This window comes from Epinephelus lanceolatus, chromosome 6 (assembly GCF_041903045.1).
Source record: "Epinephelus lanceolatus isolate andai-2023 chromosome 6, ASM4190304v1, whole genome shotgun sequence".
Lineage (NCBI taxonomy): Eukaryota > Metazoa > Chordata > Actinopteri > Perciformes > Serranidae > Epinephelus > Epinephelus lanceolatus.
This window is the reverse complement of record NC_135739.1, coordinates 46479753-46498021: the sequence shown is the minus strand read 5'-3', so window position 1 is coordinate 46498021 and position 18269 is coordinate 46479753. Positions and strand designations below refer to the sequence as shown.

The 18269-nt window shown below is 39.2% G+C and overlaps 1 protein-coding gene across 1 annotated transcript in view; it reads right to left on the bottom strand.

The window, feature by feature from the left end:
• Positions 1-328: 328 nt before the first annotated feature.
• Positions 329-18269, bottom strand: part of LOC117253454 (uncharacterized) — a 154021-nt gene continuing 136080 nt past the window's right edge. The window contains exons 14-18 of the mRNA XM_033620922.2: positions 12948-13062; positions 9159-9261; positions 6274-6343; positions 6047-6150; positions 329-2490 (exon numbers count right to left, since the gene is read on the bottom strand). Coding sequence (XP_033476813.2) covers positions 2280-2490; positions 6047-6150; positions 6274-6343; positions 9159-9261; positions 12948-13062 — 603 coding nt within the window. The 3' untranslated portion in view covers positions 329-2279. The remainder of the gene's footprint in view (positions 2491-6046; positions 6151-6273; positions 6344-9158; positions 9262-12947; positions 13063-18269) is intronic.

Here is an 18269-nt window from a genome sequence, read left to right as displayed (position 1 = left end):
ATTCACACTGTAGTTCACCAGAGCAGAGGTTCCCGGCCCCTGGGCTGCACACTGGTACTGCAACCCAATCACCATAAAAAAAAATGTTCGTGTTGTACATTTTTGCAAACCAAGGACTCCTCACATTTGTACATTATGTTTTGTAGCAGATTTGTTGTAACTTGATGTTTCTTAACAACGCTGTGTGCTCTGTACAGACTTAAAGAAATTAAAATGGAACAGTTCTTTTTGGCTGAACAAACATTTTGTTACTACAATTGAAACCATTTTTTATGGAAGTGTGTAAAAATTTCCCTTTTGAAAATAAAGGTGAAATTCTGCGTCCAGGTTTGTTTTTTTTTTGTTGTTGTTTTTAACATCGTAGATAAGCAAATGTACACAGTATAATAACCATAAATTTTCATACCACGGTATACTTTGAAACCAGTAAACCGCTGCAACCCTGGTCCACACAGCCATGAAAGTGAGAGAGGTGAGGAAGCATTCCCCCTCCAAATGCTCTTTGAAAAGACTATAATTAAAGCATTATTATTTATTATCACAGACCCCTCTCATGTCCTGTATTCACCAACTGACGTTATCGGGTTCCGGTTCAATACAGTAGGATACTGGTTCCCAAACCTGGCTCCAATATGGGGTCACCAAAGCTTCATGGCCTGCAGTTTATCACTTGTTCTGTACTGTTATTGTTATGCATTGAATATAATATGAAACATCCATAAATATGTCACTCAGCCAGGGGTCGTCAGTTTACTCAATGACAGAATAGGGGTCCCTTTAGGAAAAAGGCTGGGAGCCACTGCAGCAGGAGATACCTGAATAGGTATAACAACTCTAACATCCCTCTGTCAGTGAATCACCTAAACTCAGGACAACAGGAAGGTGTAACATGAGGAGCAGTGTTGCATTTTTGAGTGCTCTTTATGTCAGCACTTGGCTGTGCTATCCACTCTACACTTGTTTCTGCACTATGTATGTATGTATTTTTATGCGGCAGGCAGCCTTCCTGTCCGAGACAAATTTCCCAATAGGGACAGGAATCTTGAAAGGTGTGGTTAGGTTTAGGCACAAAAGTCACAGTTATGGCTACCAAAGATGATGTTATGGCTTAAAATACCCACATCCGGTGGCATAAAAGCTGCTGGGAAATGATGTGATGTGTTGGTCAAAAACACTTGGGTTCAGTGCCACAAACAGCGGTGGAAACGCAGTGAAGGGTTGCCGAAAAACAATCAGTGTTGTTGGTCTTTAACGGTAGGCTGCAGCTCAGCAGGCATCTCACCTAGGTGACATGCCATCCACCTCCACCTCTGGATGCCAAGAGTCAGCACATACATTACGTCATGTTAGAAATTTTTTATGAAACAAACACACAAATCTAACATATGGTTTGCAGAAATGTATAATTTCCTCTGGCGACTGGGCTGGGTCCTAAACTTGGGAACATTTGCTAATAGGGCAAGATGAAACATCATCATTATGCAAAAAAAAAAACAACAACAACAAACTGAATAAAAGAATTCTGTAACTTTATAGGTTTAATCATTTTCTAACTTGAAAACGAAGCTTGTTTGTGTTGAGAGGATAAATAGGGAGGGATCATGCCCGAATCAAAATGTAGTTGATGTGTGAACATGCATGTGAACGGACTGATCTGAACTTCATGTTTCAATGTGCATACTGATACAGAGTGGAGAACAAACAGCTCCCTCTGCTGGCTCATCTGCAGTCACACGATCAGTATAAAAATGGTCCATGGTGCATTTTTAAGGGACCACTTCTCTCAAACAGTAAATAGATAACTGTTAAATTGACTAATTTCATAATAATCAAGCATAAGTGAACATAATAATAGACTTTTTCATTTAGATAAATTCCATTTTTATTCTCTACATACAGCATTGATAGTGATTTAACCTATACTTTATTATATAGTGTTTCCATAAAACATATATTTACAGTTCTACAACAGCAGCGACCAGATGCATTCAACTCTAAACCTCTGCAATTCATCAGGTGTATAAAGCATTGAGGCCACCATAGTTGAAGAGGCAAAGAAAATGAGCCCTGTTTGATAAGTAGTCATGAAAAAAGTGGAGTGCAAAAACACAAGAAATGGCCAAAGATGCCATTCAAAGCAAATGATGCTTCTATTTAAAATGCTCAAATTGTATCAAGAGCTTACTAAGAGTGAATACAATATAAAAGCACTTGCAAAGCTTCTGGTTTTTGGCAACTTCAATTCCTGCTGGTCCGTCTGTGATGTAGCTGCCTGAGGATCAGAGCAGGATGGAGACATTGGCTGCTGTTAAACTCTCAGTCACATTGTGGTGGAGTGGCTCCTGACTGTGACTGTAGAAAGGCAGGTAATGAGCCACGTCTGCCAGGGTCTGCAGGACGTCATAGGTTACTGCAAACAGGAAGTAGGTGGGGAGCAGCCAACTGAGGCTGAAGACACAGTCACCTACTGGCAGAGGGACAGCAAGGTGTCTGAAAGGACAAGAGAGAGAGAGAGAGAGAGAGAGAGAGAGAGAGAGAGAGAGAGAGAGAGAGAGAGAGAGCACCTGACTGCCGTTCATCCTTGGTAAAAGCTCACTGACCGAGCTGTGCAGCCAAACATTCAGACTCACACAGTGTCGTTTTAAATTCTAGTGAAGCTCCCAATGTTCCCAAACATGCCAAATATCTCAAGCTGAGTTTGGGGACATTTTGTATAAAATGATCCAAAAAACGTCTAAAATATTTCTATTTGATGGAATGGTGCAGAGGAGGACAACTGCATGTTAGGGAGTTCAGTCACAATGCTTTATCTGACAGGTTCATCATTTCCTAACACGTTTCCTGAAAACAACTTTGTAATCTGATACTGACACTCAAATATATTTAAAAAATTGTCCTCTAATAAAAAGGTTGCTTTCATGCAAACTGCTTATCATGAAGGGTTTTCACATCAAAGCTGGTATGAACAGAGAAACTCAATAGGCTCAATATAACGGCAGCCGTAATGAACATATAAGCACATACACCGATCAGCCAAAATATTAACACCACTGACAGGTGAAGTGAACAATATTGACCATTTTGTTACAATGCAATGTTCTGCTGGGAAACCTTGGATCCTGGCATTTATGTGGATGCCACCAGACAGGCTCCACCCACCCAAACACTGTTGCAGACCAAGTATCCCTTCTCATGGCAACTGCACTCCATGATGGCAGTGCCCCCCAGCAGGACAATGTGTTATGCTACACCGCAAGACCTGCTCAGAAATGGCTGGAGGAACATGACAAACAGCTCAAGGCATCAACCTGGCCTCCACATGCCCCAGATCCTTATCTGATCCAGCATTTGTGGGACTTACCGGTACTGTAGACTAGGGGTGGGCGATATGGCCCTAAGAAAATATCACAATGTTTCAGGGTATTTTTGCGATAACAATATTAGTAGAAATATATAGATTTTATTATCAATCTAAGAAAATACAATTGCGACAAAAGAAGTGATATAGTTTTACATGTCAGCCTAACAGTTTGCTTTCAAATATTCAGTAAAAACTAAAATAAACGATCTCTCATTTCTTCAGTTGTAAACTACAACAGTAACTCAGAGTGAGAGTCAGATTCTGTATACAACATTAATAGATCAACAAAATAAAATCTACCACAAATTACACATTTAAACAGCTCCCAAATACATATAAGTGTACCCTGCGATCTATATATATATAAATCAGCAGGTGATTTCCTTCTTTTAGCAAAATCCTTAGTGATTGAGTTGGGGGGGGGTTCCACCAGGAACTTTATGCTCATTTCTCCTCTAACCATCACACTGTAACCTGTGACAGGCTGTTATGCTACCAGAACTACTGCACATTCACATATATGTGTTCATATATTCATATATGTTTTCTGTCGAGCTGCGAGCGTCACATAGGTTTACACTGTCAAACTTTGATCACTTGACAACACTGATTCCTGTGTGCACACAGGGAGAGAGGAGAGGGAGATGCTGTGCTGCTGTTCGCGGAGCCGCTGAATGAGTTAACTCTGCAGGGAGGGTAACTCACGGTTACTCGCTAACATAGTCTAATAGAAGTCCAGGGCTGTTCATAAAACATTCAGGATGCCACAGTTTACTTCACACTACTGAAGCTGTTCTTCTTTTTGGAATAACTGCGGAGTCTGTAATGATTTTGCTTTCAGCCATGCTTGTTGTTGCCATGGGTATGATGCCAATACATCAACAATCCGAAATATTGCGAGTATCACGATATGAATTTTTCATATCATATTATAAATATACCACTATTATTGTGAACGATATGATATGGCACACCCCGACTCTAGAGGAACCCCTGGTCGATGTAGGGGGCCCTCTTGAATCAGACTTGGCTCTGACCTGTCGTGGCATGTCCACAGGCCCTCTGGGGGAGTGTCCTGTGCTGTCTGGCACCAGGGCGTTGGTGGTGGATGCTTTGAGTCTTGTGGATCATGGAGTACCAGCACTTCCAACAGAAGCTGCTGAATGCAATTGGTTTCAGGGAAACTTGGAGGCTGCCTTGGGCTATTTGCTACATTAGTCTGGCCATTTCGGAGCTGTTTTAGCTGGTCTGCTACAATGTTCGGGTGGGTGGAGCGCGTCAAGTGGCATCCACATGAATGCTAGGACCAAAGGTTTCTCAGAAGAACATTGAATTGAAATGAAACAGGCTGTTATCACAAATCCTTGGTATGTTTTCCTACAAAAAGCAATGCACTCAAGTTTGCACTTATCCCACGTATTTTGAAAGGCTGTGTTTATGTGACCAATGCTCTGGCAGCAGTAACCAAAGAAGCAGTCCGGACCACTTGTTAGGAGGCAGGTTGGGGTGGTCGATGGGTCACAAAAAAGCAGACTTTAACCTGGAGTTGCGTGTTTGGATCTGTGTGAACTTTGAGTCATTTTCAGGTACGTCCTCACCATGTTTCTTTTACTAGAACTGACCTCCGCAACGTTACCTTAATTATGTAACTTTACATTAAGGACGTAACGTCATTTGTAGGGCGCAAATTCCTAGGATATCATATGAACCGTTCTATGAGAATACGTTTAATGAAATGATCAGCGTTACTCACTTTACCTGTCAGTGGTTTTAATGTTTTGGCTGATCAGTGTAGATATAAGCTGTGTGGTTTATGTGTATTCTGTGGTTTTGGTTGATCTGAAGATACTGTAGGCAACCATGTATTCCATCTGCACCTGCACCCTGGCAGCAGTTATTCAGAGGAGTAACAGTAGCAGAAATAGTACCAACAAGAAGGTGCACTCGGCCTTCTATGATATGTGAATCTGCAAGCACAACCACATCTATGTTGGGATATTTCCATAATATCTCTGCTGGAGTTTATTATAGACGAGTCACATTTGGATGTGAGTAAGAGTGTAATAGTTGCGTGTATTAGTATGTGTATATTTACATTTTCATGGCCACACCTTAGTTTAAGAAAAACGCTTTGTTACAATTCTGGCAGTGTTACAATTGCACCAGTTCTCCCAGTAAACCACTGACCCCAAGTGCTCCATAAACACTGCTGACTGGATAAAGTGTGAGCAACTACAACCAGCTATGTTTCATCACTATTGAACTTTACTACCATCTAGAGGATTTCAAGATGTATGGCATTTATTCTTCCAAGGCCACATACTCTGTCTCCACATGTTAAAAAAAGTAAAAAATATAAAATATCCGCCCCATGATGAGGACCCGCTGCAAAGTTTAATGTGTTCTATCTTGGCCCATGTTACAGCCTTCCACAAAATTTCCTTAAAATCAAGTGAGTAGTTTTTCTGTTGCTGACAAACAAACAAACAAACTGAATAAATAACTTTCTTGGTGGAGATAAAAACAGTAATAAAGATAACAAAAATATAGGTTTTGTTCAAAAAACATATATTTAAACTTTCATAATATCTGCTCACTGGCTTCACCCTCAGTCAGAAATCATTTATCAAGCACTCTCATATCTCTCACATGACAGATGTATTTGTAAACAGCAAAGAGACTCACTGGAATCTATCTTCTCTGGACTCTCTCAACATGATGAAGACAAACAGTCCCACTTCAGTGTTGAGAGAGAACGAAACAACTTTGTCCAACAAGACAACAAAACCCTGAAGAGAGAGAAGGCAAACACTGGTGATTGGCAGAATTCTGAGCAAGTACTTCATTATCATTAATCTCCATCTCCAATCATCACTATTAGTGTGTGTGTGTGTGTGTGTTTGTATCATTACCCTGGGATCACACACTGACACGATAAAGATGACAACGAATGCGAGCAGTGACATGAATCCTTTCGCCATGCTGGAAGAAAGACAGAGAAGAAGAAGAAGCATGGAATCAACTTAATTAGTCAGAGTTATCGTCTGAGAAGTGTTTGAGATGAATCATACATCTCACAAAACAAGTCTCTTCATCTTCATTTCTGTGAAGGGAGACAGGAAATAAACTGTAGGTGGAATAATAATGAACATGTGGAAATTGCTGTAGAGACAGGGAGAGCAACGGCTAATCTCTTATTTTACTGAGGCTGTTGTCATCACAGGGGATACACCCTTCAGAGGCTACTGCCCCAGAGCTCTTACTAAAGTTCAACTTCAAAACATGCGTCTCCGAGCGACATGTGGTTTTACACTATTCCAACATCTGGTTGAAATGTATCTCAAATCACCTCCTGAGCATGAACATGGCAGCAAAAGCACATGTGTAACTAATAACATTAATAATGACTGTACTCCATTTAGATGGGTCAGTGCTGGTGCCCTGCTCCTGTGCTGCTGGCTCTCTGACATGACTCACTACACTTAAACTGAAGGCAGCCATCATCAGTGTTATTACTTACACCAGTGCTTTTACGGCTTTGAAAACTCCATGTTGTAATGACTGAAATTATAATATTTTTTTTCCATTTTATTGTTAAGCAGTGTCTGTTTGCAGCTGGGTGACAATAGTCACGCTGCAGTTGTTTGGCTATTTAAACCAATCCCTACAACACGTTATGATGGATCCCACTGTGTGCTGTGATTGGTTAGTATTCACCACGTCAATGCATCAGGGCTGGAGGCGGTTAGGATTAGGGCGAAGAGGTCATGGTTAGGGATAATACTAGCCAATCACTAATATTCTCTGATGATAAGGTGGTGAATTTACCAAAAACTAGAATTACTGCTTCGTGGTTGTATGCCTCTGTGAAGCAGTCAAGTTGCACTTACAGTTTACATCCATTTCTGTCTAGACTCATATGTAACCATGACAGAAGACAACGCTTCAAATATGGATGTTAATGCAAAGAAGTTATACATTTTAAAACGTGGATGCTTCACACACGTCTTCCCCCTGACAACACAGCAGATCTATACAATCAGCACAGTTTCAAGCTGGACTCCCAAGAGCAGTGTCACCTGTTCAGCATCTGACCAAATGTCTCCCCTTCTGTTCCTGAGATATGATGTTGAGTAATGGCCAGAAAAGTGTTTTTGCAGAACATTATGATGTCACAGTGAAGCTGACCTTTGACCTTTTGGACACAAAATGTCAGCACTTAATGATTTTATCCTATTAGACACCTCTGTGAATTTTGTCGTAATTAGCATATGTATTCTTCACTTATAGCCAAAAACATGTTTTGTGAGGTCACAGTGACCTTGACCTTTGACAATCAAATTTGATCAGTTCATCGTTGAGTCTAAGTGGACGTTTGTGACAATTTTGAAGAAATTCCCTGGAGGCATTCATCAGATATCACGTTTACGAGAATGGGACAGACAGACATGCAGACACATGTGCAGGTGTATGAACATACGTACATACAGACAACCTGAAAACATAGTATCTCCGGTCATGGCTATCTCTGGCACGGATGCATAAAAACTCACAAATGTAAAGCCAGTAGGTCAGGTGACATAGTATAAAAAGCGACAGTCTACAGAAGGAGAGAGAGAGCTGGTGGATGAATGGGTTTGAGTCCCCTGTGAGTCAGTGAGCACGGTTACATGCGCACAATAATCAGATAACTGGGAATAATCAGGTAATGGTAATAATCCGATTTGACGTGTTTACATGCACTTCAATAATCTGATAATCAGAAAAACCTGGTTTACATGATTCAGTCCTTCAGTTGGATTTCTCCTCAAGTACATGACATAAAACTCAAACTTCCTGTTACAGTAGGTACTCATATCCTTGAAAAACCTCAAAAAGTACGCAAGTCATATATTTGCAGAATAAAGCACTCATCATGCTGACAGCTTATATTCTTACAGTACTGTTTGTTTTTATCATTAACAAATACATGTGAGAGCATTCTAATATGTAGTTTAATGTGGAGCCAATTTTACGTACTTTGGGTAGATTCGGAGTACAAGTACTGCAAAGAGCAATATACAAGTGTATTGTATATAAACTTGTCACACAAAGTGCATAACATACAAGTAAGATAAAATAAAAGTGACAATTTAAACACTGAGAATATAAAAATATATTATTTTATGTAAAATCTTTATCTGAAAGGAAACAAAAGCTGTCAGATTAACGTAGTGGAGTAGAAAGTACAATATTTCCCTCTAAAATGTAGTGGAGTGGGAGTATAAAATAGCAAAACCCGAAAGAAACCAGATTAAAGGGTATACATGCACCGAATAATCTGACTATTGGAGAAAAAGCTAGATGTGTTTATCTGATTTCTCATAATCAGATAATGGCTTTTATCTGTTAAAGCCTATCGGATTATGCTGTTTACATGACCACTTGAATAATCAGGTAACTCCAGAAATCAGATAATGATCAGTTTATCAGTGCGCATGTAAACGCACTCAATGTTGGCAGAATGCACACTGTGTACTTTAACTTTAGCAGAATAGCTGAATAGACCTGTTCATGTTAATGTCATATTTTGATGTTGCTAGAAGACCCAGGAATTTATACACCCAGGTGTAAAAAGCCATATTGGCTATATGTGGACCTGGCACACCAACCTTACACCTAGACCATCAGATTTTGAAAAGGTGTGTGTGTCTCCATACTTCCTGACAGTTTCTGACATTAACCATTTTATCAGTCCAGATTTGTTTCTCTGTTGCAGAGGTGAGAGCACAAACTGCTGTGACATGTCCGTGCTCACCTTCTCGCTGAGCAGATGTGCTCTTTGTTTGGCAGGTTTCGCTCCCAAGCTTTAGACAGCCACTCCAGCCTGCTGCTCCACAACGAGCTCACCAAACCATCAACTGGAATAAGCACAACCAGTCAGTCTATACAAAACACTTTATACCCAATGATTAAAGGAACACATCTACATTTAGGGAAAAACACTTCTTTGCTTTCTTGGTGAGAGTTGAGGAGTTAGAAGATCAATGCCATTATAATATCTTTCCAATCAATATGAAGTTACAGCCAACCTTAGCTTAAAGGTGCCCTGTGGAGTTTTTCTTGTCAACAAACAAGAGTCATGTTTACATTCAGTTTCACCAAAGCCCACTGTGTGTAAATGTGTTGAATGCATTTCCTTCCTCACAAAACATTTGCAACTTGAGTTTTTACGTATTTTTAATTCTGTATTGTTTACAAGTTTACAGTCTTCTTCTTCTTCCCTGCCTTATTGGCACATTGCCTTACCTTACCTAAGCATGATACTGCCACCTGTAGATCAGTGAAGTAGTATGACACCATGGGCAGGACTGTGTATCGTCACCCAAACTCATGCACGAGATAAACAAAACAGGAACCCACTCATGAAAAAAACAGCTCCATAACACTTCTAGAGGTTAAGGAGGAAAATATTGTATTACATTTACCTGACAGTGACATGTTACTGGTTACGATGCAGATTCAGACTCTAATCACAAAATATAACAATCACAATATGATGCATTATTTTTCATTAAACCATCCAGTATTATATTAGTGTTGAAAGCTCCACCGTAAAACAGTAAATTTAAGTACAAGCCTTCACCACTTATTATTCTCCTCTCTCCCTCTGCTTCATGCATCCTTGAACACATGCATTACATTTTTTAATGCCTGTATGGTGTAGAAAGAAATTAGAAACACTTGACATCACATATAGCAAATAATTTATACAAATGGTGTGAGCGCCACAGAATAATTCAAGTGCTGAAAAAGCTTTCAAAATCCCAATTTGTTTTGTTCTAAATCAGAAGATTATTACAACCTAATTCATCAGCAACAGTTTGTCTGTCACTTGATTTGCTAAGAGTTAAGTTATTGAATATTTGAATATTCTACAAAGTAAAATTGAATTTATTTAATATTTTCAAGTTTCAAGTTCTCCCAAATTATACAAAAGCATATTTTTCCAAAACGAAGTGATGTAGTATAACCAACAGGAGACTTGTAATGTGTGAGGTGATTTTAGGGAGACTACACTGTATAAGAATGAAGTTGTTTTTCACGGTAAACAAATCACCAAGGTATGTAAAAGATGTTTTTTTCAAACAAAATATTTTGGTACAACCAAGATGAGACCATTGATGTGTGAAGTGATATGGGGGACACAACACTTTGTAAGTGTGAGGTTATGAAATATTCTTTTAGCGTCTTTTTTTGGGGGTTGCACTCTGTAGACGGCCCCTATGCTTTCGTCTCACAGCAGGCTGCACACAAAGAGCAACGTTATTTGTCCGGCTTGGAGGGCGGCTTGTTTTGATTAAAATCCAACACATTCATACAACAACCTTGACTATTGACGTTTGGTCACAGACTTCCCACATCAATGTTTTATGTGCAAGGTACCCTGGGAGCGTTGATTATCATTCTAGGATGCCGTGTCAAATTTTGCCTGTTACATGCATTGTCTGTTTTCAAAATACACTTCTGTTTTTACAGGAAATGTACAGTTTGCATAGTCTCTTTCAAAATAAACACACTATATTGGTAAAATACTGCAAATTTATGTTTTTTTCCTTCAACAACACAGTTAAACAATAATGGTGACTAGCTGCGTATCATGCCTACATGAAAGGACAGCTTTGTGTCTGATGCCAGAAGTCACTGACCAAGCACCAGTCTTTGATGACTTGGAAGTGAGACCAGGCTGTAAAATCAGATTGTAGCTTGTTGTTTTCGTTGGAAAGAAGCGTTTGTGTTTTAACAATATTTTGCTGATGAGTTGCCAATCTGGGAAGTTCGATTCCATGAATATGTTTCCAACTTTACTGAACTGCTTTTAGGCAGGCAGCCAGCTCCCCCTCTTCCCTGTACTGTACTGGCACTGAATCTTTTAGTGGTACAGAGGACCAGACCGTACCAACCTCCTGTCACCCCTGGTTATAAGTTAATATGGCAAAAAAATACACCAAAGATCGCCTCTACTCGTGGTCACAAATGCAGTTAAATATAAATAACGAGATATGCTCTGCTCACAGTCTGCTCACCACAGAGCCCTGAAGCCCCGCCCCCGCACAGAGACAGATTGCTATTTGCTTGTTTATTAATATTAAAGTGGATATAATAATATCCAAAGTGGATTGGATGAAATGTTCCAAGATATGCAAAGGACACACAGAGAATTCTTGCTTTACAGCTAGATATTACAATGTCGGATGTTCATATTAAACATGCCCAAAGTTTCAAGTAATAAGGTAAATATATGTAAAAGTAATCCCTGTGAACAAAAACCTCATATTTCAGACCATTCTGATTACTTTGCTTCAAACATTTTTTTCTATGTTAGACACAAGCTGACAGCAGCCTGTGACAGAATTCTTTATACGATCGTCTGTAGTTAACTACTGCAAGTGTTTGCATTACATACACTGCTATATGTAGCTATATGCTAACGTCAGGGAAGCATGTTAACTTGTTAATTTCTTCCCAATTACAGATCATATTCGTTATGAAACATGTCCAGTTTTATTTCAAGTTTTAATTGGTGATTTCTCACAGTAGAAAGGGCCTCTTTTCTCTGTTACAGTCACTCTCTGGATCCTATCCCAGCTGACACTGGGCGAGAGGCAGGGTTCACCCTAGACAGGTCACCAGACTATCGCAGGGCTGACACATAGAGACAGACAACCATTCACACTCACATTCACACCTACGGACAATTTAGAGTCACCAATTGCCCTATCCCCAACCTGCATGTCTTTGGACTGTGGGAGGAAGCTGGAGTGCCCGCTGACACGGGGTGAACATGCAAACTCCTGCTCCCTCCTGCGATTGAACCAGGAACCCTCTTGCTGTGAGGCAACAATGCATGTAAGCATGTTCTAGTAAAAACCCAAAATACAAGTATGACCCTGAAAATGAACACAATAGGTAATTTAAAAACTAAAGGTAGGGGAAAACAGCGAGCTTGGCTCTCTGTCCAAAAAAAATACACCTACCAGCACCTCTAAAGGTCACTAATCAGCAACTTACATATTTTGTTTAATGTGCACAAATGTGCAAAAATGACAAGTTGTGGTTCTATGGGAACTTCGTGCAGGAATTTTGTTTGACCAAATATCTGCCAGACACCCAGAGAGGGAAGTCACTGTTAGCTGTTTCCCATTGCCTCCAGTCTTTATGCTAAGCTAAGCTAATCATCTCCTGGCTGTAGCTTCATAGTTATTCCACAGACATGAAACTGATATTCCATCTTCTCATCTAACTCTCTGCAAGAGAATCAAAAAGTGTATATTTCACTATGTCGACCTATTCATCTGAACTTTATAATTCTATGATTAAGAAAAAAAATTAAGAATTGCAACTTTGTTTTTACACTACTACCTCCATATACCACCAGTATTGCCATGACCACTGTTACTACCATTAGACCTCTTTCTATGACAGTACCAATAACAGTAATATGAGCTATTTTCCTCTTAATTTTAACTGTCTCTGTGACAGCAACACTGACATTAATAGTAAGAGAGTAAATGACAAAACAACATTCAAGCAGGAGGAAACTTACTGGTGTGTTTCATAGCAGATCCCATTACCAGGAAGGACACAGTGACGCTGATGGCTATAAACACCTGGATCAGCTCAGCCACCCAGGAGTACGCCCTGTAACGTTCATTAATAATCTACATGGGTCGGTGGGGAGGGTGATGGATGTTGGTGGAAGTTGAAAATGAGGACACAACAAGGAAGAAGAAGGGAGGCATGTTTTTGTACTTTAGAGGATCATCAAGCTAGTTTTGAAATAAACTGCACACTAAGAAAGGTTTTTTAGGACCCAAGCACCAAACAGTGCAAGGACCCTAATGCAAGGAATTATCATCATCATCATCATTATTATTATTATTATTAATAATAATATTTATGCAAATGAATCACACCTTTGAGGAACAAAAGGTGCTCAAAAACTCATCAAACTTTGCACACACATAAAATCAGGTGAAAAAAAATGTATATTTTACGGGTCTCATGTTCAGGTGTGTACGCTGTAAAACTGGGAGGCACATGCAACATTCCAAGTCATACAAAAAATACTCTTTGAGCCATACCGTAAACCCAACAGTAAATCAGCCATTTTGTATTTACTGTGCAAGTTTTGTCCTTTTTTTGTTATTTATAGGGATCATACTTTAAAAAATTCCTCCTACAAATTTTACCCGATTGACTAAAAATTTGTCTGTGCCATCTATAACCCTTCGAGATTAAAAGAATTTAAAAGGTTGAGTTTTCATTGAATGGTGAGACTGTGGCAAGGTGCCACATTCTCACCATTCAGTTCAGTTCATTCAAAGGTGCCAAATTTCCATGTTTTACCACAAAGCAGGAAGTGGTTTGTAACTCCACTGCACATGGTCCAATGTGCCCCAAACTCAGTGTTTCCTGGCCTGAACACATCGCAGATATGCTAATATTTAGTTATAGTTGTAGCACCACCTAGTGGCAAAAAGGTGGTGCTACTTTGATGCACTGCTCAAAGCAAGCTGATCAGATCCCCCAAATTTGTGTTGAAAAGCGCCAAGACCTTGATGATGCTTTACTGTAAAAATTGTGAGTTTTTGTTGAATGGCATTGCTTTGATTAGACTCCAGACCTGAAGACATTAACATGCCAACTAGGTGTCATTGCACTGCCTGCTCAATTTCAATAAATCAATTTTATTCATAAAGCCCAATATCACAAATCACAATTTGCCTCAGAGGGCGTTACAGCATACGACATCCCTCTGTCCTTTGGACCCTCACAGCGTAGAAAGATGTTATTTCCAGTGGCCGTGCTACACACATGAAATACAATCTCACTCCTTCACGCAGTATCCAACATTAGTGGTAATGAACAGTCACAGGAACTGGCGTCCACCCAGCGCCCCTGACATGGGCAAAGCAGTGAAGACCCGTCATCACTGCCTGCAGTTTTAATTTTTATGTGTTATAGGTAAAACATTTAAATCGCTACATAAAGTGTGTTGCTGCTGTGATAATGCATTTTAAAACACGGATGTGTTAAAACAACACTATATGTCTTTTTTCGCTGAAGGACCTGCTGTCATCCCTCTCTGATCTTTCCGTCTTCCATTATGCAGGTTATTGTTCTGACCATAGAGCTTCCTTGTCTTTCACTGATTACCTCTGTCTCTGAAGTTGTGCTCATCAGTGAAATCACTTTGTTTGAAATGAACGCTTGCAGACTCATGGCTCTCCATTTGGATGAAGCACTATCTCATGACAGACACAATTAACTTGGATCCCATTACTAATAGTAATAGAGAGTCAGAGGGTGGATTTGTCGTGCATCTGTGTCAACCCAGGCTCCTCTCTGTGAGTTAGGCTGATAAGATTGTTATAACAATTCTACCTGGTGCAGCTTTATTCCCTGAGTTATATTTCCTTTAAAGAGGCTGGCCAGGCCAGCTCCACTGTGCCATCTCTGACTACCAATTAGTTTGTGAGCCAGGCCCAGCCAGCCACTACAGCTAATTGCTGCATGTTTCCATTAGCAGTTGTTAGCTGGGTAGATGCACTGTTTCCTGTGTAATTGGATCCACACACCGTCTGACCACATGTTGCTGCTGTTCATTTCACCACAAACCATTATCCAGTCCTGCATGTGGCTCTGAGAGCACTTATAAGCCTTTAACACAGAGACAGAATATACAGTAATATGGCTTATTTAAAATCACCACTATGCAACAAAGACAGACAGTACAAGGAGAAGTCAACAAAGAACTCCCTGGATTATGACTGCACTACCAATAGGTACTGGTGTCTAATGGCCTAATTTTATGATGCTGTTACATGTTTTAAGAGAATGAGATGGACCAGGTCTCAGTGACCTTGATGTTAAACACATGCCCACCAAAATCTAATCAGTTCATTGTTGAGTCCAAGTGGACGTTTGTGCCAAATTTAAGGAAATTCCCTCAAGGTGTTTTTGAGATATCACATTCATGAGGATGAGACTGATGCAAGGTTACAGTGACCTTTGACCTTTGGCCACCAAAATCTTATCAATTATTCACTGAGTCCAAGTAAATGTTTGTGCCAAATTCAAAGGAATTTCCTCAGGATGTTCTTAAGATATCGCATTCACAAGAATGGGTAGGAGGGATGGAGGGATGGAGGGACGGAGGGACGTTTTGACAGACCGACAACCCAAAAACACAGCTATAGCTGGAAGTGGCTAAAACATACCATTCATGTAATTCAATCAAATAAAGCTGAGATGAATATCAACATAAGTACACATAATTTATTAACAGTAATTACATATATGTTTTATTGAAGTAAATTAAATAAACTCCATGAGCTTAGACTAGTCATCTCAGTTTTATTTGATTTACAGTACTTTTTGGTTCATGTAATAATTGCTTTAGGTAGTCCAATTGCTTGGGATGGAAATTTTATGTGGAATTGAAATGAGTTACTCTGACAAGAGACCACATAATTTCTTTGAGTGTAGAAACTGTAGCTGTTTAATGCTAACAGCATAACTGGCCTTTAATCTCTGTTTAAATGACAAGGTGCTCAAGTTTTATTAGCCAGCACAATAGTAGATACTCACTTGGTTTAAAGATACTCGTGTGAGATTATCATGGCAACCTCATACTGATTTAACACCAAATACTGTGGGTGTTGTGCACCTGCAGGTAAAATATCATGACTTTGGATACATTGTGGTGTTTTGTTTTCTATTTATTTCAGATGTTTTTCAGTTTGTTCCATTACTGTAGACTTGATTATGACGGTAACAAAGTGTGCCCACAGTAACTGCCTGAGACATTAAAGGTCATTAAAGAGCCTCCTCATTAGCACTCTGCTACATTTCTGACTTTTCAATACAGCTATTCTTAAAATGCTTAAGGTGTTTTAAGCAATCCACAGTGACCCTGACTTGAAGAATAGTTTTCAAGTAGGCTCCATGAAAGGTTCAGGAAGAAAACTGACAGAAACATTCAATTTTTAGCACCCACTGCAGCTCTGTATGGCCACAGTGAAACTAGGGGGCCTTGATAACTCAGTAATACTTCACAGCATATATATAGCCAGAGATTTGAATGTCTTCCTGTCTTTCTGTTAAGCCTGCAAGAGGAAGAGAAAAAACAACCCATGAGTATCTCGCTCATAGACTATACATTAAGGTGGAAAACGCATCTCCACTGTACAAAAATGAAGCCAAATATCCCGAATATGGCCGCTGCCATCTTGCACTGTGATGTCATTTGGAATTATTAGAATCATTAGCATAGGAATGGCCCGCCTTCCTCTGCCTCAATTTGCCTCTGATTGGCTTATCCTGACATTCTTACCATTACCCTAACCAATCCCACTCATCTTGTCTAAACCTAACCAATACAACCAATGAATGCAATGTGTAGTAGCCAATCATAGGGAGAGTAGGGTGGGTCATTCCTTTACTATCCCAGGAGATTCAAATTTGCCCACAGTAGCAATCTCTGCAATATCGAGTTCCCATCCATACACCTGACCAACCAATCATGAGCAGTGCTATTGATTGCGAGCACATTAATTGGCACACACAGCTGTCAATCATGAGGTCACACCGACTTTTTTTGCAGCATCAAATAACTAATTAAAACCAACCTTATCAGAAAAATGAACCCTTGAACATACATCAGTATGATAAGAACTACCTAACATGACAGAAACCATGTTTGGGAAAAATTTAGTTGATGTATACTTAGATTTTTTTGTTTGGGCCATGTGCCATCTGTATGGAAGCCCATTTCCGCCACTTGGTGGAAAAAAATAAGATCTATTAACTCAAAATAATGAGATACTAAGTCAAAATAATGACTTACTAAGTCACAATAATGAGATACTAAGTCAGAATAATGACTTACTAGGTTAAAATAATGACTTACTAAGTTAAAATAATGAGATACTAAGTCAAAATAATGACTTACTAAGTCAAAATAATGAGATACTAAGGCAAAATTACGACTTACTAAGTCAAAATAATGAGATACTAAGTCAAAACTATGAGATACTAAGTCAGAATAATGACTTACTAAGTTAAAATGAGATACTAAGTCAGAATAATGACTTACTAAGTTAAAATGAGATACTAAGTCAAAATAATGAGATACTAAGGCAAAATAATGAGATACTAAGTCAAAATAATGAGATAGTAAGTCAAAATAATGACTTACTAAGTCAAAATAATGAGATACTAAGTCAAAATAATGACTTACTAAGTCAAACTAATGACTTACTAAGTAAAAATAATGAGATACTAAGTCAAAAATAATGAGATACTAAGTCAAAATAATGATAGTAAGTCAAAATAATGAGATACGTCAAAATTATGACTTACTAAGTCAAAATAATGAGATACTAAGTCAAAATAATGACTTGCTAAGTCAAAATAATGAGATACTAAGTCAAAATAATGAGATACCAAGTCCAATAATGAGGTGAATGAGTACAGTTTCAGCCGTTGACAATCCATACTCTTCATCTCTCGGTCACGATGGATAACATCATTGATGGATACTAACTCAAAACACTGAGGTAATACCTCATTATTTTGACTTAGCAAGTCATTATTTTGACTTAGTATCTCATTATTTTGACTTAGCAAGTCATTATTTTGACATAGTATCTCATTATTTTGACTTACTATCTCATTATTTTGACTTATTAGATCTTATTTTTTTCCATCAAGGAAATGGGCTTCCATACATCTGCTGACATGAAGGGGGCGGCGTTTATGACCTGAACTGCAGCCAGCCACCAGGGGGCGATCAAGATGTTTTGGCTTCACTTCTGGGGAGCTGTCATGTCGTCCATCTTTATTATACAGTCTATGGTGTCAA